Source organism: Heptranchias perlo, chromosome 12, assembly GCF_035084215.1.
Source record: "Heptranchias perlo isolate sHepPer1 chromosome 12, sHepPer1.hap1, whole genome shotgun sequence".
NCBI lineage: Eukaryota > Metazoa > Chordata > Chondrichthyes > Hexanchiformes > Hexanchidae > Heptranchias > Heptranchias perlo.
In genome coordinates, this window is record NC_090336.1 from 38,420,172 (window position 1) to 38,444,758 (window position 24,587).

At 40.5% G+C, this 24,587-nt stretch overlaps 1 protein-coding gene and 1 long non-coding RNA gene across 5 annotated transcripts in view; one reads left to right on the top strand and one right to left on the bottom strand.

Annotated features, from left to right (window-relative positions):
• On the bottom strand, positions 1-22,546 carry tollip (toll interacting protein). 2 transcript variants are annotated; one of them, XM_067994002.1, is made up of 7 exons: positions 22,356-22,546; positions 17,703-17,852; positions 11,501-11,683; positions 10,692-10,844; positions 9,485-9,575; positions 1,744-1,764; positions 1-608 (listed from the first exon to the last, which is right to left on the bottom strand). In XM_067994002.1, exons 1-7 carry the CDS (start codon positions 22,389-22,391, stop codon positions 394-396), a joined length of 849 nt encoding a protein of 282 aa, XP_067850103.1. In that variant the 5' UTR covers positions 22,392-22,546; the 3' UTR covers positions 1-393. The 2 variants fall into 2 exon arrangements, with proteins under 2 accessions (XP_067850103.1, XP_067850104.1); XM_067994003.1 differs by lacking the exon at positions 1,744-1,764 and having other exon boundaries at positions 22,356-22,543.
• LOC137327979 (uncharacterized) overlaps positions 19,265-24,587 on the top strand; it is an 18,147-nt gene continuing 12,824 nt past the window's right edge. Inside the window, exon 1 of one of the 3 annotated variants that reach the window (XR_010964582.1) lies at positions 19,265-20,694. This is a non-coding gene — a long non-coding RNA (uncharacterized lncRNA). The other 2 variants (XR_010964583.1, XR_010964584.1) reach the window with 2 other exon arrangements.

Below are 24,587 nucleotides of genomic sequence, written 5' to 3' on the forward strand. Positions count from 1 at the left end.
TTTCCAATTAATATACATTTTTAATAAACTCTGAAGAACAACAGACAATTATCAAAGCACTTACAAGTGGACGATCTGCACTGAATGCTGCAGAATGTACGACAGACATACTTCAAAAACATAAGCACTGAGTTTAACTAAGCTCACAGTGGGGGAACTTTGGGTATATGATAACCACACAAGATATGATTTTGCTAGCCTTTCTGAACTTAAACATATGCACTTAGATTATGGAATGCTTTTTATGTTTAATACAGTTACAAACTTTGTACAATGTGCTGTATACCGGACACGTGCATTCTTAAAGAAGAAAGAAAGCTCAAAGTCTTTGATGCAGAGATACGTTGGTTATTATTGAGCCTTGGCAATATTGACAATAGTGACTGCACAGTCCTAGGATTCTTCATTGATCTGAAGCAAAGAATTAATTGCTGCATCCTTGTTGCCCCTCTGTGCTTCCAGCACTGAGCGGATCACTTCTCTGTCCATGTTAGGGAACATATCCTGGATGGATTTGAGATCTTCCTCACTGTACAGGCTTTGAGGAGCAGATACCTGTGTTGGTGCTGTCACTGGGATCATTCCTTGTGTGTAGACAGTTGGCACTCCTGTTAAATGAAAGAATATGGTATTTAATACAATGACATTCCAGAAATCGTGAGTAAATAAGAACTTTGGCAATGATATGGAAAATGGCTTAGCATGCGACTTTCAAGCTGTAAGCAGTGACATTTCATATTTTGGTAGGTTACCAAATGCTGAGAGAAGAATCCGTTAAAGGATGTCAGACTGGATTTGATTTACTGCATATAAGTATCTATATAAACACATGCATTGGCACTTTACTGCTATAATAATCTTGCAACACAATCTATTAATGGTGTTTTAATTGTACTGTAATATTTGAAGGCAAATTTACTTGGACAATGCCAGTCTTAGTCCAGTTTATGGGACGGGTGGCACTTTAATCAGTGTAATTTTCATCTACAGACTAGTATTCAGATACTAAATACTGAAAATCAAGTTATTGTTTTCTTAGGGTTTTCAAAGTAAATAGTAATTTTTGTCAGTGTTACACAATTTAATCTTTCCTGCTAAAAGGGCAATATGATTGTCCAAAACACAGCTTTAAGAATGCCACAATTTTATAAGTGATTCATATTAGCAGAATATATAAAGTCAGTTAATTCATGCAGGCTGGTTATTCAACTGTCATTATGACATGTAAAAGCAAGGATCTGTATTTGACTATCATAATTTTGTGGACAAGACAACTTTTAAAAAAAAAGTTAAGTGAACTTGAATTGCCTGTTTGCTATGTTAAGCCTAGAGTAAATTCCACTGTACGTGCTAGTAATCTAAAGGATACGTTGTTGAAACTAGCACCTCAACAAATCAACACACAGGAAAGGGGGGTTTCAATGGAGGTCATTATTAAACATGTCACTTTTACCTGAGAGTAAAGTTTGGAGCACAAATGTGTATTTTGATAGTTTACACCCACTGTACCAGTAAAACATAGTATCTGTAATTTATTTGCTGGTGGTGTAGATTTAGTATGCAAAGCACAACAAAATTACCAAAACCAGATTAGCTGCACTTTAAGCCATCCATCATTTACTGATATCTTGCAAACAAATGCTTATGCAACAGCCACTTAAGTACACAAGCAAATGGCATACTGAATGTGTTCATGCACAGATTTAGCCTGTGAGGAAAGGCAGTAAATATCTCAAAACTTACCCAAAGCAAAATACTCAAGCCCTGAAGTAGGTAATAAGGAAATTAAAGCAGCAAAACACCAAGGAGAAGCAACATTAATAACACATCAGAAAATTTAGAATTCAATTAGAAAGCAAGTCATACCCAGTTTTTTATATAAATAATTTACTACATGCCACAACTACCATTATCCCAAGCATTACAGATTCTAAACCTCAGCTCTGATTCTTATGAAAAGATCAAAACACTAATATTAGCCCTAAAAGCTGTGGTCTTCATTCTCTAAATGCAGTTAAAGCTGCACAAGTCAACAAATCATCAAAACAGGGAAACGAACCATTGGGGCACTGTCCAGTTAACAATTTGGCACTAGACAGGGGCTGTATTAGTTGCCACAGGCAAGAAAGCTCCAAGTGTTGGTTGAACAACACTCAATGAATGGTGGGTTATGTAATGTTAATCTGTTCAACCTCCAAATACACATGAATCAGATCAATTTAGTACAGAAAAGCAGACATTAAAATCACAGCTTCACATAGAAGCACCTGTCTTGAACAGGTTAATCAACATTGATGCTCAGCAAAAGCATTTAAGAGAAACCTACTGCATGTTAGATCATGATGTGGGCATAGCACAAGTACAGAACTGAGTCTTTAACCAATAAGAGTTCTTTGGAACTGTTCCATTGCTTGCTACCTCTGCTGTTTGAGGCACTCTTGCCCCTTTAAAAGTTAACAGATAAAATTCCTTTAGGATAGGCCTGTAATGGGTGCCGGACACAGCATGCACCCAATGGGGGAGGTCCAAGGCTGGCCCTTATTAATATTAATTGGGTGAGCTGCTGGTGCCTGTCACGCCTCCACAGGCATCTCATTTACATATGCAAGAAGTCCAATGTCTGTTTTCGGCAGCAGCTAGGGAAGCCTGAAAAATGGCTCGACCCACTATTAGGTCGGACAGAATTTTCCCCACATTTATCTCACTTCATTCAATCATTTCTGCCTCACCACCAACCTCCCCATGACTTGGACTTCATTTCAGCTCTGAAGGATTCCATTCAAGTCCCAACCCACCAACCCCTGGTACGCTTTATCTCTGTCCTTAAAGTGGAGGGCAATGGGCTGGAGCTCACCTGGCCCATATCTTGTCTGGTTGTTCATTGCCAGATCTGATTTGGTCATCAAATGCAATATCTTCCCTCAATCTCCTCATTCAAATATTCACACTATTCCAGGATTAAGCTAGAGTGTAAAACCTCCTTCACATCTTCCTCTGCTCTCCACAGCATCACCTCCAACACCAGATGAGGAACTTATAGCTTTTCTTTCGTTTCAAAGATTGAATCCACCCGTTCGGAGCCGCAGCTGCCTCTTACCCATCCCAGACGACGACGACTCTTACCTCCCCGTTCCCCCCCCCCCCCCCCCCACAAACAACATGCCCCTCATACCACTGGCCTGACCCCATATCACTGTAGCTTCTTCCCCACCTCTTACTCAGGCCCTTACAAGCTTGTTACTTTCACAAGATCAACGTTTAAGTGTCAGCCATGCCTCAGTGGTAGCAATATTGCCTCAGAGTCAGAAGATCATGGGTTCAAGCCCCATTCCATATTAATGAGCACATAATCCAGGCTGATGCTTCAGTGCAGTACTGAGGGAGTCACTCTTTGTTTTTTTTGACTAAATACACACCTGCCTCTGCTGCTACCACAGCTCATGTGCTTGCTGAAATCCTTAATTCATGCCTCTGGAATAGTTGACTCTGGAGGTGACAATGTTTTCCTGGCCAGCTTCCCATCCGCCACTGTCTGTAAACTTTAGCTCATCCAAAACTCTGCTGCCTGTAACTTATTCCACACCAAGTCACGTCACCCATCACCCGTCCTCACAGACCTACATTGATTTCCGGTCCCCAAACGACTCCAATTTAAAATTCTTATCTGCATGTTTAAATACCTTCACGGTCACACCTCTTCCCATCTCTAACCTCTTCCAGTCCTATGTTCCCCACCTAACACACTCTTCCTCGGGTTGCAGCCTTCACCGCACTCTCCTTTTTGCCAGACTGAAGGCATAATCACCAAAGAACCACACTCAAATTCCCTGCCAAGACCCATCTGCCTCTTGACCTCTGTCTCCTCCTTAAAGCTCACCTCTGACCAAGCTTTTGGTCATCCCTCCTAATATCTCCTGCTTTGGCTTGGTGTCCATTTATTTCTGAAACGCCTTGGGACATTTTTCGACTTTAAAGGCACTTAAATAAATGCAAGTTGTTGTTGTAAATGGTGCTTTTGTTTATTCAGCAAGATTGAAGTGCAGTGGGCAATCTTCAATCAATTTACCAAAAGTGACATGCAATGTTCCAAAGAGCAAGTTCATATTGCTATGCACAAAATTTTACAAAAGGAAAAATATAAGCTTATAGGAACATAGGAACAGGAGTAGGCCATTCGGCCACTCGAGCCTGCTCCGCCATTTGATAAGATAATGGCCGATCTGTGATCCAACTCCACATACCTGCCTTTGGCCCATATCCCTTAATACCTTTGATTGGCAAAAAGCTATCTATCTCAGATTTAAAATTAGCAACTGAGCTAGCATCAATTGCCGTTTGCGGAAGAGAGTTCCAAACTTCTACCATCCTTTGTGTGTAGAAGTTTTTTCTAATCTCACTCCTGAAACGCCTGGCTCTAATTTTTAGACTGTGCCCCCTACTCCTAGAATCCCCAACCAGCAGAAATAGTTTCTCTCTATCCACCCTATCTGAACCCCTTAATATCTTATAAACTTCCATCAGATCACACTTAACTTTCTAAACTCTAGAGAATACAATCCCAATTTGTGTAATCTCTCCTCGTAACTTAACCCTTGAAGTCCGGGTATCATTCTAATAAACCTACGCTGCACTCCCTCCAAGGCCAATATGTCCTTCCGAAGGTGCGGTGCCCAGAACTGCTCACAGTACTCCAGGTGCGGTCTAACCAGGGTTTTGTATAGCTGCAGCATAACTTCTGCCCCCTTGTACTCTAGTCCTCCAGATATAAAAGCCAGCATTCCATTAGCCTTATTGATTATTTTCTGCACCTGTTCATGACACTTCAATGATCTATGTACCTGAACCCCCAAGTCCCTTTGGACATCCATTGTTTTTAACTTTTTACCATTTAGAATGTACCCTGTTCTATCCTTTTTTGGTCCAAAGTGGATGACCTCACATTTGCCTACATTGAATTCCATTTGCCCATTCACCTAATCTATCAATATCCCTTTGTAATTTTATGTTTTCATTTACACTGCTTACAATGCCACCAATCTTTGTGTCATCGGCAAACTTAGATATGAGACTTTCTATGCCTTCATCTAAGTCATTAATAAATATTGTGAATCATTGAGGCCCCAAGACAGATCCCTGCGGGACTCCACTAGTCACATCCTGCCAATGTGAGTACCTACCCATTATCCCTACTCTGTCGCCTTTCGCTCAGCCAACTTCCTAACCAAGTCCGTACTTTTCCCTCGATTCCATGGGCTTCTATCTTAGCTAACAGTCTCTTATGTGGGACCTTATCAAATGCCTTCTGGAAGTCCATATAAATAACATCCATTGACATTCCCCTGTCCACTACTTTAGTCATCTCTTCAAAAAATTCAATCAGGTTTGTCAGGCAAGACCTACCTTTCACAAATTCATGCTGGCCCTCTCTGATTAACTGAAAATTTGAGGTGTTCAGTCACCATATCCTTAATTATAGACTCCAGCATTTTCCCCACAACAGACATTAGGCTAACTGCTCTATAATTCCCTGGTTTCCCTCTCCTTTCTTACAAAGCAGAGTGTAATGTGCAATTTTCCAATCTAGAGGGACATTTCCTGAATCTAGAGAAGCTTAGAATAGTGTGTTTGACATTCTTCTACTATTTTAACAGAGGTAGGTACCAGTTTATTTTAACTTTACTCTGTAAAGTTGTACCGAATCCGTACAACTATTCTTATTTTAGGATAAATTAATTTGGGCTTTAAAAGGTAGAATGATGGTAGGCTGCATAATGTTAAAAACAAACCAAATCAAGTATCAAAATCAAAGGGGGCAGGGTCATTCCACCAGACATCATAGAAAATAACTCATGCCTTCAGCACTGCATAATTTCTATATCTGCCATTGCTGCTAATTATGCATTTGTGTACTTCAGCTGTTTCTTTTACCATATAGCAATAAAATGGTGGACATTCCTGCAGTATAAGCTATGGCCAGCCCATGTTCTATTGAAAGTGCAATGGGACATCTTGTCTTGTGTCAAAGCCTTTCACCTCTTACTAGTTTTTCCACATTGGCATGCATATCTTAATGATGAGCAAAATGTCACTTACTATCTACTTTATATTAATTTTCTATGCTGAACTGACTGTTCAAATCAATCAAGAATATTTAATCTTGCAGCTGGTTTCATCACAGTGCAGTGTCCTGTAGTTTGTTTTAAATGCCTATAACTGACAGATTATGGTTTTCTGCATTGGATCCAATCACTTATCAAGTCAAGACAGTAGCTCCTAAAGTTGCAACTAAAGAATTGTGCACACTTAACAGAGATGAGCAAAGCTACTGTAGTTTGTCACCAAATTCTTTCCTGCTCTGTGCTGCTGAAACTAGTATAGCAGATTTCTGTACACAGCTCTAAGATTTTGAACAATATTAAGAAGTACAATAGGTTGGTAAGCTCCTTTTTTTTCACCCAATGTTATTTCTTGCATATTTTTAGCAACTGCAAAATTTTATTACATTTTGATTAGAAAGGTTCAGAACAGATGAAAAGGTAAAGAAAATGATAATTCAAACCAGAAATCAAATTTAACAAATAAATGGCTCATGAGCTCTAACTGGGTCCCACTAACAAATTTCAAACATTCTAAATAACAGACGGATCCTAGAAGTTGTGTAGATGCTCATATACATGGTCACTTGTAATGTTTTGGTGGGAAGAGATCCCCAAATACTGGTTTAGTAGCAGAGGGGACTTTAGCCATAGGATCATAGTTCCGACCTTAACAGATTCAATTTCATATCCTATCACGAGGCAAATTACAAAAGTTTTCACCCAGGTTACTGGATGGAGCATTGCCCAGTAATTTGACATTCTACTGATCATTCTGTTCCATAATGTACTTATAGCAAACACAGAAAACTCTAAGATTCAAACCAACTCCCAGTCCCAGTCAGGTGAAGGGGCAATAGCAGTAGAAATATAAAAACCAACAAAAAAAAAATCAGGGGGCTGGGGCAGACAAAGAGAGGAAAGAGATACAAAAAGGAAAATAATTAAGCTAACAAAATCTGAATTAACACTACAACATCCAACTAAGAACGAAAAAAAACCAAAATGGCATGTGAGTTTAAGTTTTGAATAATTACTTCCCTGTTTATCTCCTACTCCCCTGAATGCAATGGTTCATGCAGACATATCCTTCCACAAGCATTGACACTCTTTGGTACTTCTTCCATGCTTGAGTCTAATGAGTGTTGGTAGCCTATTTGGCCATGAAGAGGGGAGATCATAGCTGAGCTCCATCCTGTCCTCAACAATCAGGAGCAATAACCTTGGTATGATTCTCTTCACCTGCCAAGCCTACATTTGCTGCAGGAAATTGTCACACTCTAACTGCCTCCCAGCTGAGAAATAAATTGATAAAATATGGGGAATGAATCTGGGACCTTCTTGGTTGATAATAGTTTAGTATCATATGATCAAGTGCATTTGGCCAATGAGCCATGAGTTCCAGTTTTGAATAATTTTATGGAAACTATACTGTTCTAAGAGAAAAGCAATTAACAATTATATATTCTGTATATAGAAGTAAAGCAGTACTAGCCTGTTAACAGTTAAATTATACTTCACAGGTTTCTTTTGCAGAACCATGCATGAAACGTGCAAATAGCTCTCCTGAATGGAGATGCTGTAGGGAAAAAAAATATAAGAACCCAAACTTGAGTCAGAAATCTACATAAATGCTGAGGAATGAACCAGCATCCCAGTCAATGAGATTTTATTTGGATTAAAATTAATTTTTTATCTGAATATACTGCAGAAAGAATGCAATCAGCACAAACCTTGTGATAATATAAAGGGTAAATTTTCCAAGGCTCTGCTGCCGGTGTGAAATCTTGCTAAGTTGGAATGCAGACTGGAGAACTGGGTGCAGAGGTCATTGCATCCTATGTTGGAAGTGAGAGCCTGACAAAATTTAGCCAATTTTTGGATTTTTTATTTTGCCATTAAATCTATTGAATAATTGTATTTTTTGGCAATCTTACAAAAGGATACATCTGCTAAGTAACAGATGTAGAGATTCAGGTAAATGCAGCAGTGGTATCCAGTCTTTTGCAGTAGGACCCATCTGTTATAGCTACAGTAATAACTGCACTGCAAGGGCTCAGATTAAGGATTTATTTGAGGCTACTACCACCACTGAAAGACCTGTAACCACCAGTACTTTCGCTCTAGTGCTGTCTTGCTCAAAATGCATTATTTAAGAACAAATTGAGAACATCTGTGAGGACAAAATCTAGAGTTCTAATGGGGCATTTTTCTCACTTCCAAGTGGATACAAAATGAAAATTTAATTTATTTTCCAGAAATTCTTGTGGGTAATTAAACTGCTTCAGTGCAGTTGTGCAGAGATTTTGTGTGCTCACCATTACACTTTTTCTTAGTCAGAGCGTTAACACGGAGTACAATATTTCTGAAGGGACGAAAGACCAGCAACACCATTCCTGCCGTACAGAAATGTTAGCTGGTCAGCTAACCAACAGACTTCAGAATGTACTTGCCTATTTACACAAAGATACAAATAAACTCAAATACTACTCTATTTTAGTAACAAATGGTTACAATTATAGGATATCAACCTGGTGTTAACATACTTTACTTTCAGATACGATGCAACTACTGCATTTTTATAAGTTAATGAACTTCCAAATTAAGTGTACAAAAGCATGTAGGGGCCAGATATCCGATGTCAGTCGCTTGAGCGACTTCGGGCTTGGGAGGCATGTACTGTCAAGCATGCAGGCCTGAGGCCTACTACGCATCCTACGTGCATGTCTATATGCTGGAGCAGTGTGCAGTGCATTAGGTGCTTAGCATTTATAATGTACACTTTAAGGGAGATTTGTAAAAAAACAAAATTCTCCTCGATAGCCTTCTCTTTCCATGAGGGCCATCCTTCCTTTCTCCACCTTGCTTCTTTGGCCTTCAAAGGTCAAATAGGTTACTGTATCTCAAACTGATTTTCTGTTGAAGAAACAGTAGATCTTTAAGAGCAGCCAGCAGCACTTAAATAGCTGCTGGTGCCTGACATTTTGGCTCCTGAACCCATCAAGGATGAGGCGCAGGGAGTTTCACGAAGGTATGTCAAGCCTACCTGGGCATCGCACAGTCAGCACACGATTCATGGTGGCCCCAGTGCTGCTGCACGAGAACTGCATTATCGGCCTCATTATATCAAATTAAACAGCAGTAAAAAAATACATTTCTAATTTCAGCAATTTTGAATACATGTATTGGAAAGTTTACTTGGTATTTACATCAAAAATAAAATTGGATGGTGATTAGCAAGGAAGTAACAATCACATCTCATCTCTTTCAGCCATCCCCAACAATCAATACTATTCCATGCTTTATTTTTTTGGGTAGGGGTAAAGCAAGGAAGACCAGGAAACTCTCTCTTCACCTTGAAAGAAGAATCTGGAATGGTTTAATCATACCTGTAATAGGCACGTATCCTAGTCCCTGCTGGTAGACAGTGGGCATCAGCACTACTGGCTGTGGCTGCACCAACATGTTTGGCGGCAGTGTCTGTTCAAACACAAAAAATTAATTACAGAAGTGAAGCATTTTCCTCCCAAAAGTGAGGTTCAAAAGTCCTTTAATACATTTACTTCCCAAGTAAGCATCCATTTCCCTATTAAAAACCTAAACTGATTCAGCAACCATGGCCTTCTAGGGCAATACATTCTGCATTCGCGCAACCCTGTGCATTAAGATTTTTTTTCCTAGATTCGCTTTAAGAGTCATTCCTTATCTACCCTCCTCACTTTTAACATCTCAATCTGATTATCCCTTAACCTCTATTTCCAGGAACTATAACCCAAGTTTACCCAGTGACTCATCATAACTAAGTCCTTTATCTCAGGTAGCATCCTGGTGAATCATCGGTGAGCTCCCTGGAAGGCTAGGAGATACTTCCTGAGGTGGGGAACCTAAAATTGAGTGCAGTGCTCCACAAGGTATGACCAGCATGCTGTAACATCATCAATGGAGGGTCTCGACAAGAACTGTGCCAGATTAAACTATCATCCAAGGACTGTAGACCCAGCTTGAGAGATCAAGTCATGCCTAGTTCAAACTGATCTACGAATTGAGGCTTTGACGAAAGGTTATACGTAATAATTGTTTTTAGTATAACTTTTAGAAAACTCCTTAAATTGCAATCTGTAGTCTCGGTAAAGAAGTGAAAGTTTAATAAGTTTACATTTGTTTTCATCTTTTAATTATTCCGTTGTAAAATAACTTAAGAAATAGGAGAAGGAGTAGGCCATACAGCCCCTCAAGCCTGCTCCGCCATTCAAGATGATCATGGCTGATCTTCTACCTCAACTCCACTTTCTCATCCTATCCCCATATCCCTTGATTCCCTTAGCGTCCAAAAATCTGTCGATCTTAGTCTTGAATATACTCAACGACTGAGCATCCACAACCCTCTGGGGTAGAGAATTCCAAAGATTAACTAATTTCGATTCCAGTTTTAGTTTTATGGTGCAAGTCTTTAAATATCACATATCATTGTTCTTGTAATCTACATTTTTAATCTTAAAATGCTGTGCTAAACATAGCTCTTGAAATGTATCACCCCATTAAAACCTTAGCATCAAAACGTTTAAAATAAAAGTGAAATCCACATGTTCCACTTACCGCGTAAGACATAACTAGGTTGATCATTCCTTCTTTGTCATCACCCTGCCTCCCACTAAGGCTGTACCACTCATCCACTACTTTCCCTTCTTTTAGTGATTCGGGGACAGTTATGTGAGTCCAAGCAATTCTATCATCCATGGAAAAAGCTCGCTGCAAGTTTAAAAATACAAGTCATGTTTCAATAGAAACCGTACACTGATGCAACAACAGGCAAGTTTGAAAATAGATTTTTTTTCTTCTGAGTTGGTCTGATATGAGAGCTTTTAGAAAGGAAGGTTCTAACTGCGAGATGACCACCTGAAATTAAAATTTAAATGCACGGAAATTTTGGCCACCACTGGATACATCAATTACCTATCATCCCACGAGCAGTTGCAAAGTAGTTCAGGATATTGGGATGGAGTCAAAAAACATCTGCTTAGCACAGAAATATGAAACTATTTCTTTGACTCAGCATCCCTCATTCCCACCTAAGGGCAACTTTGTTAACCACTATTATATTCTAGCAGGCCCCAATCTAGACTTCTCCTGTGCAGAAAATCAGGCTCATTTGGGGAAATATTATGCATCAACAGAATTCCTTCCTACTTGTAAATTAAGTTTTTAGTCCTTTTCCTACTGTGTATATAATACATAACGTACAGGTTACAATATCAGTAATTACCAAAAGAAAATGTTGTAAACAACTGAGCACAATTTTAAATAACTCTTATCTAAAATTTGGCTTCTTAGCACAGTTTGCTGTACTGAAAAATAATATGCCTAATATGAATGATATGCAGTAAAAATCCAGTTCAGAACCTCACCTCATCAAATATCTCCAAGTAAAATGAATCAACACCAGGTGGCACAGTGCACTGAATAACTTTGTTCCATCTTGGGTTTTTTGCCCCATTGTGTGCTGTAGGTGACTCATATACTGCATACCCGAGACGTATTCTGCAGTATGGGTCCATGCGTGTCATCCCATAGTTCTTTGCCAGTTTTGCCTAGGCAATTTACACACAGAATTAAACAATTTCTATGCAACACAAAAAATATGGTTGAGTTTTACCAAATACCAGTTGTATAAACTCCTGTCCTGATGAGGCCAAGACAGAGTAAGATTCTTTCCCAGAGCTTCACAAGTCATCCAAGTCAACCTTTGTAAAACATGGGCTACTAAGGGGTTAAAATTGAGTTCTAACTTGTAGGAGACACTTTTCTGCCTGAAATTCATAGCTGAAGCAGATTCCAATCAGGGTTTGGACTATAAAAGGTTTTCAGGTGATTGATACATTTATGGATTCACAATTCATTCCAGACTACAGGTACACATAAAACAAAACCAATTTTTCCTACTAAAATACTACTGTAGGGTTCTCTTCGGCTGCTGTTGCTTCAAATAGTGCAATACTAGGTAATGCTGTCTCCCTTGACAAATAGATATTCTTTTTATGAAGACATTTAAAGTCAAGATTGTGTTATGATCTTGATGTCCTTTCCACTTTTTAAAAACTTGTTTTGACATGTACTTAAGTTTCTATATGATTACTTTAGAACATTGGTTGGCAATGAAGGTCATTTAAGAAAGATCAATATTCAGAATTGAATTTGCTTGATTCATTCAAAATATCCAGAGGTTCAGGTACAAAGTGACTGGGCCCAAGCAGATGACCACATGCTCTCTTTCCATCACCGTCCCAAATGTCAATTAAATTTGCCACAGGTTGTAGATTTCTCTTGGGGTAGGGGAGATACTTCTAAACAAGTGCCTGTTTCTAGTTGAGTATTTCCTCAAACATTATTACTTAAGAACTTTGTGCAGAAACACTAACCATAAAATGCTCAATCTTCTGACCAAGACCAAAATTTTTCAGATTATAAGTTTAATAAAGCAATAGGAAAGATAGATAGAAAGATAGAAAGGGATAAAAGACAATAAAGAGATAATAATTAATTTTTCCTACATAATATTTAAACTCTCAACATGTTTCCACATTCACCTGAGGAAGGAGGAAGCCTCCGAAAGCTTGTGGATTTTAAAATAAAATTGTTGGACAATAACTTGGTGTTGTAAAATTGTTTACAATTCCCTTTATTAGTGAATGGCATGTAGTCTTTTTGCTGGAGGGAGGAGAGGAAAGGGATAAAAGACAATAAAGAGAGAATAATTAATTTTTCCTACATAATATTTAAACTCTCAACATGTTTCAAAACCAAACATTTAATGCTGCTGGGAGTCACAGATCGCTACCTAAATGTAGCTATCAGCATAACAGAGATCCAGATGGCAACTTTTCCGACTCACTGAACACAAATAGTAATTTTCCTTTGTTAAGAGAATATCAAAAGCTTTTCAATTTTTTTTGGGGGGGTGGAGGGCACGGCAGAGATTGAGTAATTATGCTTACCTTCAGCCGGAGAAATGTACTTTATTTCTTTCCAATTTACATAATTATTCAATGTTTTTTTAAAAATCCAGTAGCTACTCACTGCCATTTGTAACTTCTAAAGCACCACATTTTTCAAACATTCACATTTTTAGCTCTAAGCATGTAGAATCACTTGCTTAGACATCAAAATTCAAACCCTAGTAGGTAATTGTTTATTCTATTTTGTTACTTGAGCCTCTATTCATTAACAATTGCTGAAAATTCCCCTCTCTGTCTCTCCATCCTCCTAGTTTTCCCCCTACCCCAAGAGAAATCTACAACCTGTGGCAAATTTAATTGACATTTGGGACGGTGATGGAAAGAGAGCATGTGGTCATCTGCTTGGGCCCAGTCACTTTGTACCTGAACCTCTGGATATTTTGAATGAATCAAGCAAATTCAATTCTGAATATTGATCTTTCTTAAATGACCTTCATTGCCAACCAATGTTCTAAAGTAATCATATAGAAACTTAAGTACATGTCAAAACAAGTTTTTAAAAAGTGGAAAGGACATCAAGATCATAACACAATCTTGACTTTAAATGTCTTCATAAAAAGAATATCTATTTGTCATTCACCTTTGAGGTGTGTATGGGGGAAGGGGGAAGTGAGAAACAGAGATACTTCTAAACAAGTGCCTGTTTCTAGTTGAGTATTTCCTCAAACATTATTACTTAAGAACTTTGTGCAGAAACACTAACCATAAAATGCTCAATCTTCTGACCAAGACCAAAATTTTTCAGATTATAAGTTTAATAAAGCAATAGGAAAGAGTTAGTTTCAGACATTGTACTCTTCCCATAACTACTGGGACATACCAATAGGCACAAGCCTATAAATTGACATACACTTTTATTTTGTTTAGCTAAATATCTGAAACATGCACAAAAATCCATCTTTAAGAATCTCCAAACCAAGATACTCACAAATCCACGTAGCTAGAGTTTCTAGCAGCCTGCAATTAACTGCACTCTGTCCCTATAAGGACACAGCCCACTCCATACCCAAGTCCAGAGAGTCTCGGCATAGGGAACCCCAGATGTGCACAGGGATAATGCTGGAGTTTAACAGGCTAAAGTTGTGCAGTCATATCTAGCCAGGACCACCCTACTCATTAAGACATCTATCTGAACTTCTTTCATAAAACGTCATCTAGGAGTCACCTCAACCCCAAAAAGAGACCTTGCTTATCGCCTTCACCCCAGAATGATTGTCAGTTCTACCTCTCCACCCCTCCACTGCCTACGTATTGTGAAATGGTTTGTCCGACATCCAGTCTTGGATAAGCCGCAATTTTAAATAGTTGGAAGACTGATGCCATCATCTTCGGCCTCCGCCACAAACTGTAACCTCGCCTCCGATTCCATCGCCCTCCTCACCAGACTGTGCACAATTGCAGCATCCCATATTCTCTCCAACACAAAGAGCGCCTACCTCCACCTCCATAACAGAGACTGAGGCTGGGCCAGATGTAGGAATCTGCTGCTGAAACCCTCCAGTACCAGCCTCCCCTCCTCCATAAACTTCAGCTCATCAAAAACTCTGCAAGTCCTGCTCACCCATCAACCCTGCCCTCGCTGACCTATATTGGCTCCTGGACCCCAATGCCTCCAATTTATAATTCTCATACTCGTGTTTAAATCCCTTCATGATCTTGCCCATCCCATCTCTAACCTCCTTCAGCTCTACCAACCTCTCCCGAACTCTCCATTCCTCTGACTCAGGCCTCATGTATCCCCCTGCCTTCAATCATCTAGGTGCCATGTCCTGGAATTCCCTCTCTAAACCCCTATGCCTTTCCACCTCCATCTCCTAGACCCTCTATAAAACCCACCTCTTTGACCAAGCTTTTGGTTCTCACTCTAATATCTCCTTTGGCTTTTATGCAAGCATAGAGGTGCTTTCATTAAAATTAATTTGCTGTATATTAATGGTTATTTGTTACATAAACTGCAAAACATTCTTTCGGCATCTGATCCAATACACCAAGAATTCCATCACATGGACATTATCTATCATGTGGCTTAACTCATAATAGAACCTAGCAGCAATAAGTAAAGATTAGAAATAAACAGTTACAATGTGTGACCAAAGCCCCAGATTAGAAGAGAGAACTGTAAAGATTAACCAATTCGCCAACCTTTGTAACTGTAATCAGCTCCAAGAGTTCATACCCAGTCACTTCCTCTTCTGAATCAGAGCAGCAGAGGTACTGAAACTGCATATAGTTATTTCTGACTTTGTTGGGGACAGCCATAACACATTTGATTTTTTAAGTACCAAAAATCCAGTGGTTACAACCATTCAGTTGTTTTTGTATTCAGCTCAGTCACATTGCGGGTATCCATGATTTTAGCTATATGAAAAGGTTCAGACTTGTGCTACTAAATGCAACTTTACACAACTGATGTATCCTGGCAGTACTAAAACCAATTGCTTCAACGTTTCACCATAATGCCCACAATAACAAGGGCAGATTTTCCTTAAAATTATATACCCGTCCTCATGGTTGTACTCAGGTCTTTCATCAATCTGTCATACCTCTGATTTAAGAAAATGGAACCAGATATCATATTTTGCTAAACCTGAAAGGCCTAATAAAAGTACATAATTAAAAGGAACTAGTGAGCCAGCCAACTGTCAAGCATACCTGGCTGTGAGTGCATTAGTAGCTCTATCACAATCTGTTCTGAGAGCTACATTGCCACTCAAACTTGCAGCCATGATTCTCCAGGCAAGTGTTATTACGTGCACAAACTTGCTCTGATCCTAAAGTTATAATGTACAATTAGATGTTTTTCTAACCTTGCAAGAAAATATGGTTCAAGGTGCAGATGAGAGAAAAGTGAATATATTTGACATACTAGTCAGCAGCTAAGAAAGCAATGCAACTAATGCTGTAAATATTTCACAATCTAATTCAAGCTTATTAAAACTTCAATGTAGAAATAATTAATATGCTTTAAAACTCATCCAAAGCATCCCAAGATTGAGTAATTGTTCATAAAAGAGCTAAAGTGTTTCGATAGTGCACATATATCCAAATGCCACCATAAACAAAAGTGGACAAAATGTCAAATGTTTAGCATTGTGTTCGATAGATGTATGTGCATGTTGGGAGCATCTCAACAAAGATACCCAGAAACTAGCATTTGGGGCTGACTGGTCATTGAGCGGTGTCCAAATATAAAAGCAGCTGCAGCAGCTACACCAGCTTGGAGGCACCCCAATTTACACTGGTCCCTAATGTTAATCCATAGGACTCGCTATGAAGGTGACTCCTGATTGACACCTTTAACAGACCTTAGCAGTGCAATTCCTTGTTGCAAGGAGAGTCCTGAAGTTGCAGGTCTTAGGGCTGAGGAAGAAGAAAGGAAGAGAAAGCAACAAGCATCAATGATAAAAGGTTCCATTTGATGGGGTGAGTGTTTCATTTTTTTTATTCGTTCATGGGATGTGGGCATCGCTGGCGAGGCCGGCATTTATTGCCCATCCCTAATTGCCCTTGATTTTGACAGTTTCCCCATATGTTAGCACTAAAATCTGAATCTCTTGCTCCTGAAAAGGGAGGAGGGAAAGCAAAGAATTTGCAATTTTACTTTCATTCATTCTAATATACCCATCTCAATCTATGTTTAAGGCCATTACAACTAATTTTCATTGGAAAAATAGCAGGATCCTAGCATTTGATCCTCAAAACACTGGTAAAAATTTTGGAATCCCACATTAAAAAAAATGGATAGCAACTTATCCAGTCACTGCAGATCAGTGATCAATCTATGATCTACACTCCAATATTTATAGCAGAATTCCAAAATAATTCCTATTTACTACTGCTGTATAAGAATCCTTGATCCAAGCATATTCAATTAAATCAAATTCAATTAAATACTCAACTATTCAAAAAAATGGTCAATTCTTTGCAAATTTTAAGTGAGAACAGAACATCTTAGTTTTATCATATGTGAAATATAGGTTTTCATTGAGTGTTTTCTATAGATTGTATTTAAAATTGCTAGTTAAGTGAATTGGGATACAAAGATTTTCAAATTCGTTCTTCTGAATCTGCAGTTTCCAGACATCATGATTCAGAACATAATTCTTAAAAATCATATTAAACTGTTTTTGTACAGTGACCTCTAATCAATTCTTCCCATCATGAGGAAAATGTCAGGCAGCATACTGCAATATATAGTCCAGTTCAGAGTCAAAAACAGCAATAAATCAATTTGATCTGTATTGAGCTCCAAGTTTAGGTAGCACAGGCAAGATAAGTTGTTTTCTAATTAAATTACAGCAACACTCCACCGTTTATCAAGGGTAGCACAAGAATGGGCTGAGGTGACTTACCCTATCACAGAAGACAACCTGCATGGGGTCTTGGGAGCATAGACAGGTACTTTACCACTTGATGTGTCCAAACTGGCACATCAACCTTTTAAAATTATTATTGCTAGCAAATAAGTAGATCTGCATGTACATGGTTTACACAATCATTCTTACCATGGACAGAGAAAAACCTCCATCTACTCCTAGTAGCAAAGCAAGGTTTCTGTGTATATAAAAAGAATGGAAAAACAAACATTCCCTACCTGCACCACAGTGATGCTTAGTCTGCCCATAGTAGCCATACCAGTTCCGTACTGTAATTGTTGCGCTGCCTGTGCATCGAGTTGTACTTGCTGCTGTTGCTGAGTTGGTACGATGCGAAGGAAGTCCTGTGGCAACTCTCCAATGAATACCTTAAATGAAAAAGCAAAATTTATGTATTGTATTTAGCTGCTTGCCACTTACTCCACATCAACGGGCAGTAAAGCATCATAAATGTTATTACCTGTCAACAGGCTAATGCTATCATTAGCTGCAATGCTAGCCAATTATTCTGCTACATTCATCATGTCGCCTGGCAACCTTCAGAGTAATTAACCAGAACCCACACTAGAATGGCAGTGCCTACAAGAGTGACCATGCATTGCAAGATTTTCTGAAATTCAAATCTTCATTGCTTCTCAGTCAACTAGATAATGGTTTTAGATGTGCAGTTACACTAGTACCTAGAAAATTCCAGCAGTTTAACGGATGCACTGCTAAATGAGGATGAGAACTGTCTTGTTTACATACGTGATGTGGAGATGCCGGTGATGGACTGGGGTTGACAATTGTAAACAATTTTACAACACCAAGTTATAGTCCAACAATTTTATTTTTAATCCCACAAGCTTTCGGAGGCTTCCCCCTTCCTCAGGTGGTGTGGTCATTTCCACACCACCTGAGGAAGGGGGAAGCCTCCGAAAGCTTGTGGGATTAAAAATAAAATTGTTGGACTATAACTTGGTGTTGTAAAATTGTTTACAATTGTTTACATACAGTAGGGCAACTCCAATGCTGAAATATGTTGGAAGCATAGAATACAGGAAGTGTTAGAATGGATTTTTCCAATAATTTACACTAGCCATTTTTTGAAGCAAAACCCAGTAACTCAAGTGAGTTTGTTTTTAAATTAACACAATTGCCAACTTGAGCATTCAATATACACCAAACCAGAACACATTGTGTTCTTTTAACAATACAGCCACCTCTCTAAATACATTTTTAAAAATGACACTTTTAAACACTAAACATTTAAACCAAGATCTGAAGACAGTTTTATAAATGGGTGAATGACCTGTTAAAATGTCCCAGAGGCTAGAATTCTACACTCGAGTTCCCAATCTCAGCAGCATTGCTTTGGGGAGGTGCTATCCAGATGTTAGACAAGGATGAAGAGAAAACTCAAGGTGCAGTCACCTTATCACTTTATTTATTTCCTAGTAGCCTGTTATGGCATGCGGAGGCTTAGCAGCAGGAGGTGCACAACTGGCACAGGGTGGGGTTGGGGTCAAGAAATTAGAAGACAAAATTTTCCAAATGTATGATAGTCTTGATTAAATTTTTTGAGGTGGTAATGAGGAGGTCAACGAGGGTAGCACGTTTGATGTAATCTATGTGGATTTTAGCAAGGCTTTTGACAAGGTCCCACATGGCAGACTGGTCAGAAAAGTAAAAGCCCATGGGATGCAAGGGAAATTGGCTCAGTGGCAGGAAGGTAATGGTCGACAGGTGTTTTTGTGACTGGATGGCTGTTTCCAATGGGGTTCCACAGGGCTCAGTACTAGGTCCCTTGCTTTTTGTGGTATATATTAATGATTTAAATTTAAATGTAGGGGGCATGATTAAGAAGTTTGCAGATGATACAAAAATTGGCCCTGTGGTTGACCGTGAGGAGGAAAGCTGTAGACTGCAGGAAGATATCACTGGACTGGTCAGGTGGGCAGAAAAGTGGCAAATGGAATTCAATCCAGAGAAGTGTGAGGTAATGCATTTGGGGAGGACAAATAGAGCAAGGGAATACACAATAAATGGGAGGAATCTGAGAGGTGTAGAGGAACATAGGGACTTTGGAGTGCATGTCCACAGATTCCTGAAGGTAGCAGGACAGGTAGATAAGGTGGTTAAGGCGGCATATGGGATACTTGCCTTTATTAGCTGAGGTATAGAATGTAAGAGCAGGGAGGTTATGCTAGAACTGTGTAAAACACTAGTTAAGCCACAGCTAGAGTACTGCGTACAGTTCTGGTCACATTACAGGAAAGATGTGATTGCACAAGAGAGGGTACAGAGGAGATTTACGAGGATGTTGCCAGGACTGGAGAATTTTAACTATGAGGAAAGATTGGATAGGCTGGGGTTGTTTTCTTTGGAAGAGAGGAGGCTGAGGGGAGATTTAATCGAGGTGTATAAAATTATCTGGGGAGGGGATAGGAAGAACCTATTTCCCTTAGCATAGGGATCAATAACCAGTAATTGGTGGAAGGATTAGAGGGGAGCTGAGGAAATTTTTTTTCACCCAGAGGGTGGTAGGGGTCTGGAACTCTCTGCCTGAAAGGGTGGTAGAGGTAGAAATCCTCATTGCATTTAAAAGGTGCTTGGAAGTGCACTTGAAATGTCGTAACCTACAAGGCTACAGACCAAGAGCTGGAAAGTGGGATTAGGCTGGATAGCTCTCTTTCAGCTGGCACAGACACGATGGGCCGAATAGTCTCCTTCTGTGCCATAAATTCCTGGCTTTCTGATTGGTCGTTGCTAAGTTATTGTGGATGGTTAACATGGACCAATTAGATCCAAGGACCATAAGAGCAAGCTCTAAAACCAACCTAATCCCTGACTGCCACATAAAATCAACCAGTAACCTTGAAAAGGAATACCCTCTCCTCTTTGCTGAATGATCCTGTCTTTTAACTTCCTGCTACACACCATCAATTTGGATAATACTCCATTTATAGAGTTGGTAGTGTATTGTGTCAACATAGACATTGTGTACTGCAGTATTATTTATCATTTCAGAACTCAGCCATCAGAGAACCTAGGCCTCAGCCAAAGTGGAAATAAAAATTTAAACTCCTAGCACTCTTGCTATATTTTCAACATTAATGGAATACTGGTCCAAACGTTCAGCTATTGGATGATGTGGGCTGAACAATTTAACAAATGGACAGAATGGAAATGTTCACTGCACAAGCTTTCTATTTTTTCATTAAAATGTTGGTAAGTGATTGCAAGATGGGTGAGTAGAGCCACACTTATTCTCTTGCAGGATAGATTAGGGTTGCCAACTCTCCAGGATTGCCCTTGAGTCTCCAGGAATTAAAGATTAACCTCCTGGATCAATCTTTAACCAGAGATAAAAATCATAGGGGTATTAAAATAAGTGTGCTTTTTCATTTTCTTTGAACACTTTTGTTTATTAGTTATAAAAATATTGGAGATGGAAAAAAGGCTTTGATTGGCAATCAAGAATCATCAAATCAGGTAATGAAGAGTCTGTTCATTTTCCAATTGACATGGGAAGGTGGTGCACAGCGAGGATGGATGCATTGGGTAATCAAATGTAAAGAATCTTACAACACCAGGTTATAGTCCAACTGTTTTATTTGAAAATCACAAGCTTTCGGAGGCTTTCTCCTTCGTCAGGTGAGTGTGGGATTCCATGGAAGGTTACTGCATTTATAGTCAGAGAACAATACCTGGTGATTACAGATAATCTTTCCAACTGCCCGTTGTCAAGGCAAAGTGTTCAGACAGTACCTCCTGTAGGTAACATCTCTCTGTCTGAACACTTTGATTGCCTTGACGACAGGCAGTTGGAAAGATTATCTGTAATCACCAGGTATTGTTCTCTGACTATAAATGCAGTAACCTTCCATGGAATCCCACACTCACCTGACGAAGGAGAAAGCCTCCGAAAGCTTGTGATTTTCAAATAAAACTGTTGGACTATAACCTGGTGTTGTAAGATTCCTTACATTTGTCAACCCCAGTCCATCCACCGGCATCTCCACATCTTGGGTAATCAATAACGGGAGTGGGGGACGGGGTGGTTGGTGGCAGGGGTCATGTGATGAAACCTCCATGAATACATCCAACCAGAGTAGGCAACTCAGCAATAGATGGGATTTGTTTTTAACCTATTCCTCAACACATCACTGTAAACTGAGAAACGCTCAAAGGATGGCACAGCCTTCATGAGACAGATTAAGCAAACGGTATTTGCAAACAAGGGAATCCAGTGACTGTCTCATCAAAACACATCCTCACTATGATTTACTGGCCATGTTTTGATGAAAATGACACACGGCTTTTTTTTCAGTTTCCCAGGCAGAATCCATCCAACTTTCTTCATGAATAAGACCATCGCGGTCCTTCAAACGATCTTAAAACACATTTAAAAAAAAAGGTGATCAACAGCGTCAGGCTCCTTCTGGTTTTTACATCTCACACAATGAATTGCGAAACAGCTGTTTTAAAAAACACACAAGGGGAGCGACACCAGGGTAAAGGATCCGGGGGCCTTTCAATCACAGCAGGACGGGGCAGAGTCTGGGACGGGCAGAGTCTGGGACGGGCAGAGCCCCCCCACCCCACCCCGGGGGGGGGGGGCGGGGAGGACCTGCCGCGGATGGAGCTCCGTACCGCGAACCCGCTGACAACAAGGCCGGGAATGTCAGCGGTCCTGTCGCCGGTGCCCGGGCCAGAGCTCGGTGTTCAGTAAGGATCAGGAGGAGGGAACAGGCCCAACCTCCGCGGAGGGAGCAGGGAGGAGGAGGTTCGCCCCTCCCTTGACAGTCGGATACCCGCCGAGAGAGGGGGGGGTAGGTTGTTTGTTGGTTGGTTGGTTGGTGTGGGGAGGGAGGGGGGTGGTGTCTTACCGGGCCCCTCTGTGTGGCGATGGTAGTGGCCGCCATGTCGTGGAGGCTGTGCGAGTGCAGCCGTCTTGCGGTGGTGTCTCTGCTGCTGTGCGGTGCGGTGCGGTGCTCGGCTCCGCTCTCCCCGGGCTCAGTGAGAGGGAGCGGACCGTCTGATCCCAGCCCCCGCCTCGACCACACCCCACGCTGCTCACGTCAGCACACGCCGCTTACTGCGCACTCCAGCCTCTCTGGTGGTGTGTTTGGTCTCTCCCCACCCCACCCCACCCCCCCCCCCCTCCTCCCTCCACCCCACCCCCCCCCCCCTCCTCCCTCCACCCCACCCCCCCCCCCTCCTCCCTCCACCCCACCCCCCCCCCCTCCTCCCTCATCTGTTTTTTTTTGTGTAGCACCTTTTGTCAGGTTAAATTCATGAATACGGACTGAGACTGGTTCATTTTATATATAATAACACAGAGAGGAAAAAAATCTCCCCAAGGAGCTTCACAGAAGTGTAGTCAGACAAAAAAATTGACACTTTTGAGTCGAGGGAGGAGGGCCCACCAAGGGGTGACCAAAAACTTGGTCAAAGAGGTAGGTTTTAAGGAAAGCCTTCAAAGGAAAACAAAAAGAAAGACTTGCATTGATTGAAATAGCACCTTTCATGTCCTCAGGAGGTCCCAAAGTGCTTTACAGACAATGAATTATTTTTGAAGTGTAGCCACCGTTGTAATGTAGGAAACGCAGCAGCCAATTTGCACACAGCGACGTGATAATGATCAGATAATCTGTTTTGGAGAGTAGGAGGTTAAGGGGTGATCTTATAGAAGTCTATAAAATAATGAGGGGCATAGATAAGGTCGATAGTCAAAATCTTTTCCCAAAGGTAGGGGAGTCTATAACGAGGGGGCATAGATTTAAGGTGAGAGGGGAGAGATACAAAAGGGTCCAGAGGGGCAATTTTTTCACTCAAAGGGTGGTGAGTGTCTGGAACGAGCTGCCAGAGGCAGTAGTAGAGGCGGGTACAATTTTGTCTTTTAAAAAGCATTTGGACAGTTACATGGGTAAGATGGGTATAGAGGGATATGGGCCAAGTGCAGGCAATTGGGACTAGCTTAGTGGTATAAACTGGGCGACATGGACATGTTGGGCCGAAGGGCCTGTTTCCATGTTGTAACTTCTATGATTCTATGTTAGTTGGGGGATAAATATTGGTCAGGACACCGGGAAGAACTCCCCTGTTCTTCTTTGAAATAGTGCCATGGGATCTTTCACGTCCACTTGAGAGGGCAGACGGGGCCTCGGTTTAGCGTCTCATCGGAAAGACGGTGCCTCCAGCAGTGCAGCACTCTCTCAGTGCTGCGCTGGAGTGTGAGCCTAGATTTTGTGCTCAAGTCATTGGACTTGAGCAAGAGAGGCGGAGGGGTTTAGGGAGGGAATGCCAAAGACTTGGGACATAGCCAAAGGTACAGTCGCCAATGGCGGGGCGAAGGGATTGGGGCATGTATAGGAGGCCAGAGTTGGAGGAATGCAGAGTTCTCGGAGCGCTAGAGGAGGTTACAGAGATAGGGGCGAGGCCATGAAGGAATTTGAACATGAAGATGAGAATTTTAAAAATGTAACTTACCTTTTTATGTATCTCACATTTCAAAATATAGATAAAACTGCTTCAATTATTTAAACAGGATTGTGATATGATAATATCAAGAGCTCTGTTTTCTTTGTTCCTTTGCTATTCAAGTTTATTTTTAAATAAGGATTCTTTAAAACACAGATTCATAAACTTCAATTATTAAAAAAAATCACAGGAAACATTTTTACAAATAAATTTCCCTGTTTGCTCACTTGGAACCATTAAAATAAAAGTAGCTTTTCCCATTTATTCCTTGAGCCTTCATCCTTTCAAAAAGATTTTCACATAATGGGGGATAAATTGGTCCCCGTTGTGCCTGTTTTTGGGCACAAAATGAACATTGAGGGGACCAATTTCCAGGTGCAATTTCCTGTGCCCAATCCCCACTGGAAGTGGCAAATTGGTGAGCAGGATGCATGCTGCAGTGGTTTATACAAGTTGGAGTTTGTGGACTGGTGGAGAATGGGAGACAAGAAATGAGAGCGTTGGAACAGTCACGGTTAGAGATGATGAAGGCATATGTGAACGTTTCAATGGCTTTGGGGCTGAAGTGGGGTGAAGGTGGTAAGGGCTGCAGAAGTGGAGGTAATGGTTTTATTTATAGAGAGGATATTGGGTCTGAA

Bases quoted from the DNA above. Each gene is read 5' to 3' on its own strand.
- tollip (XM_067994002.1), bottom strand. From the start codon at position 22,391: ATGGCGGCCACTACCATCGCCACACAGAGGGGCCCG. The intron at 11,684-17,702 runs GTAGGGAATGTT...TAAATTGCCTAG, and splicing joins TAAGCATCACTGTGGTGCAG to GCAAAACTGGCAAAGAACTA. The intron at 9,576-10,691 runs GTAAGTGGAACA...GTGTTTGAACAG, and splicing joins ACCTAGTTATGTCTTACGCG to ACACTGCCGCCAAACATGTT.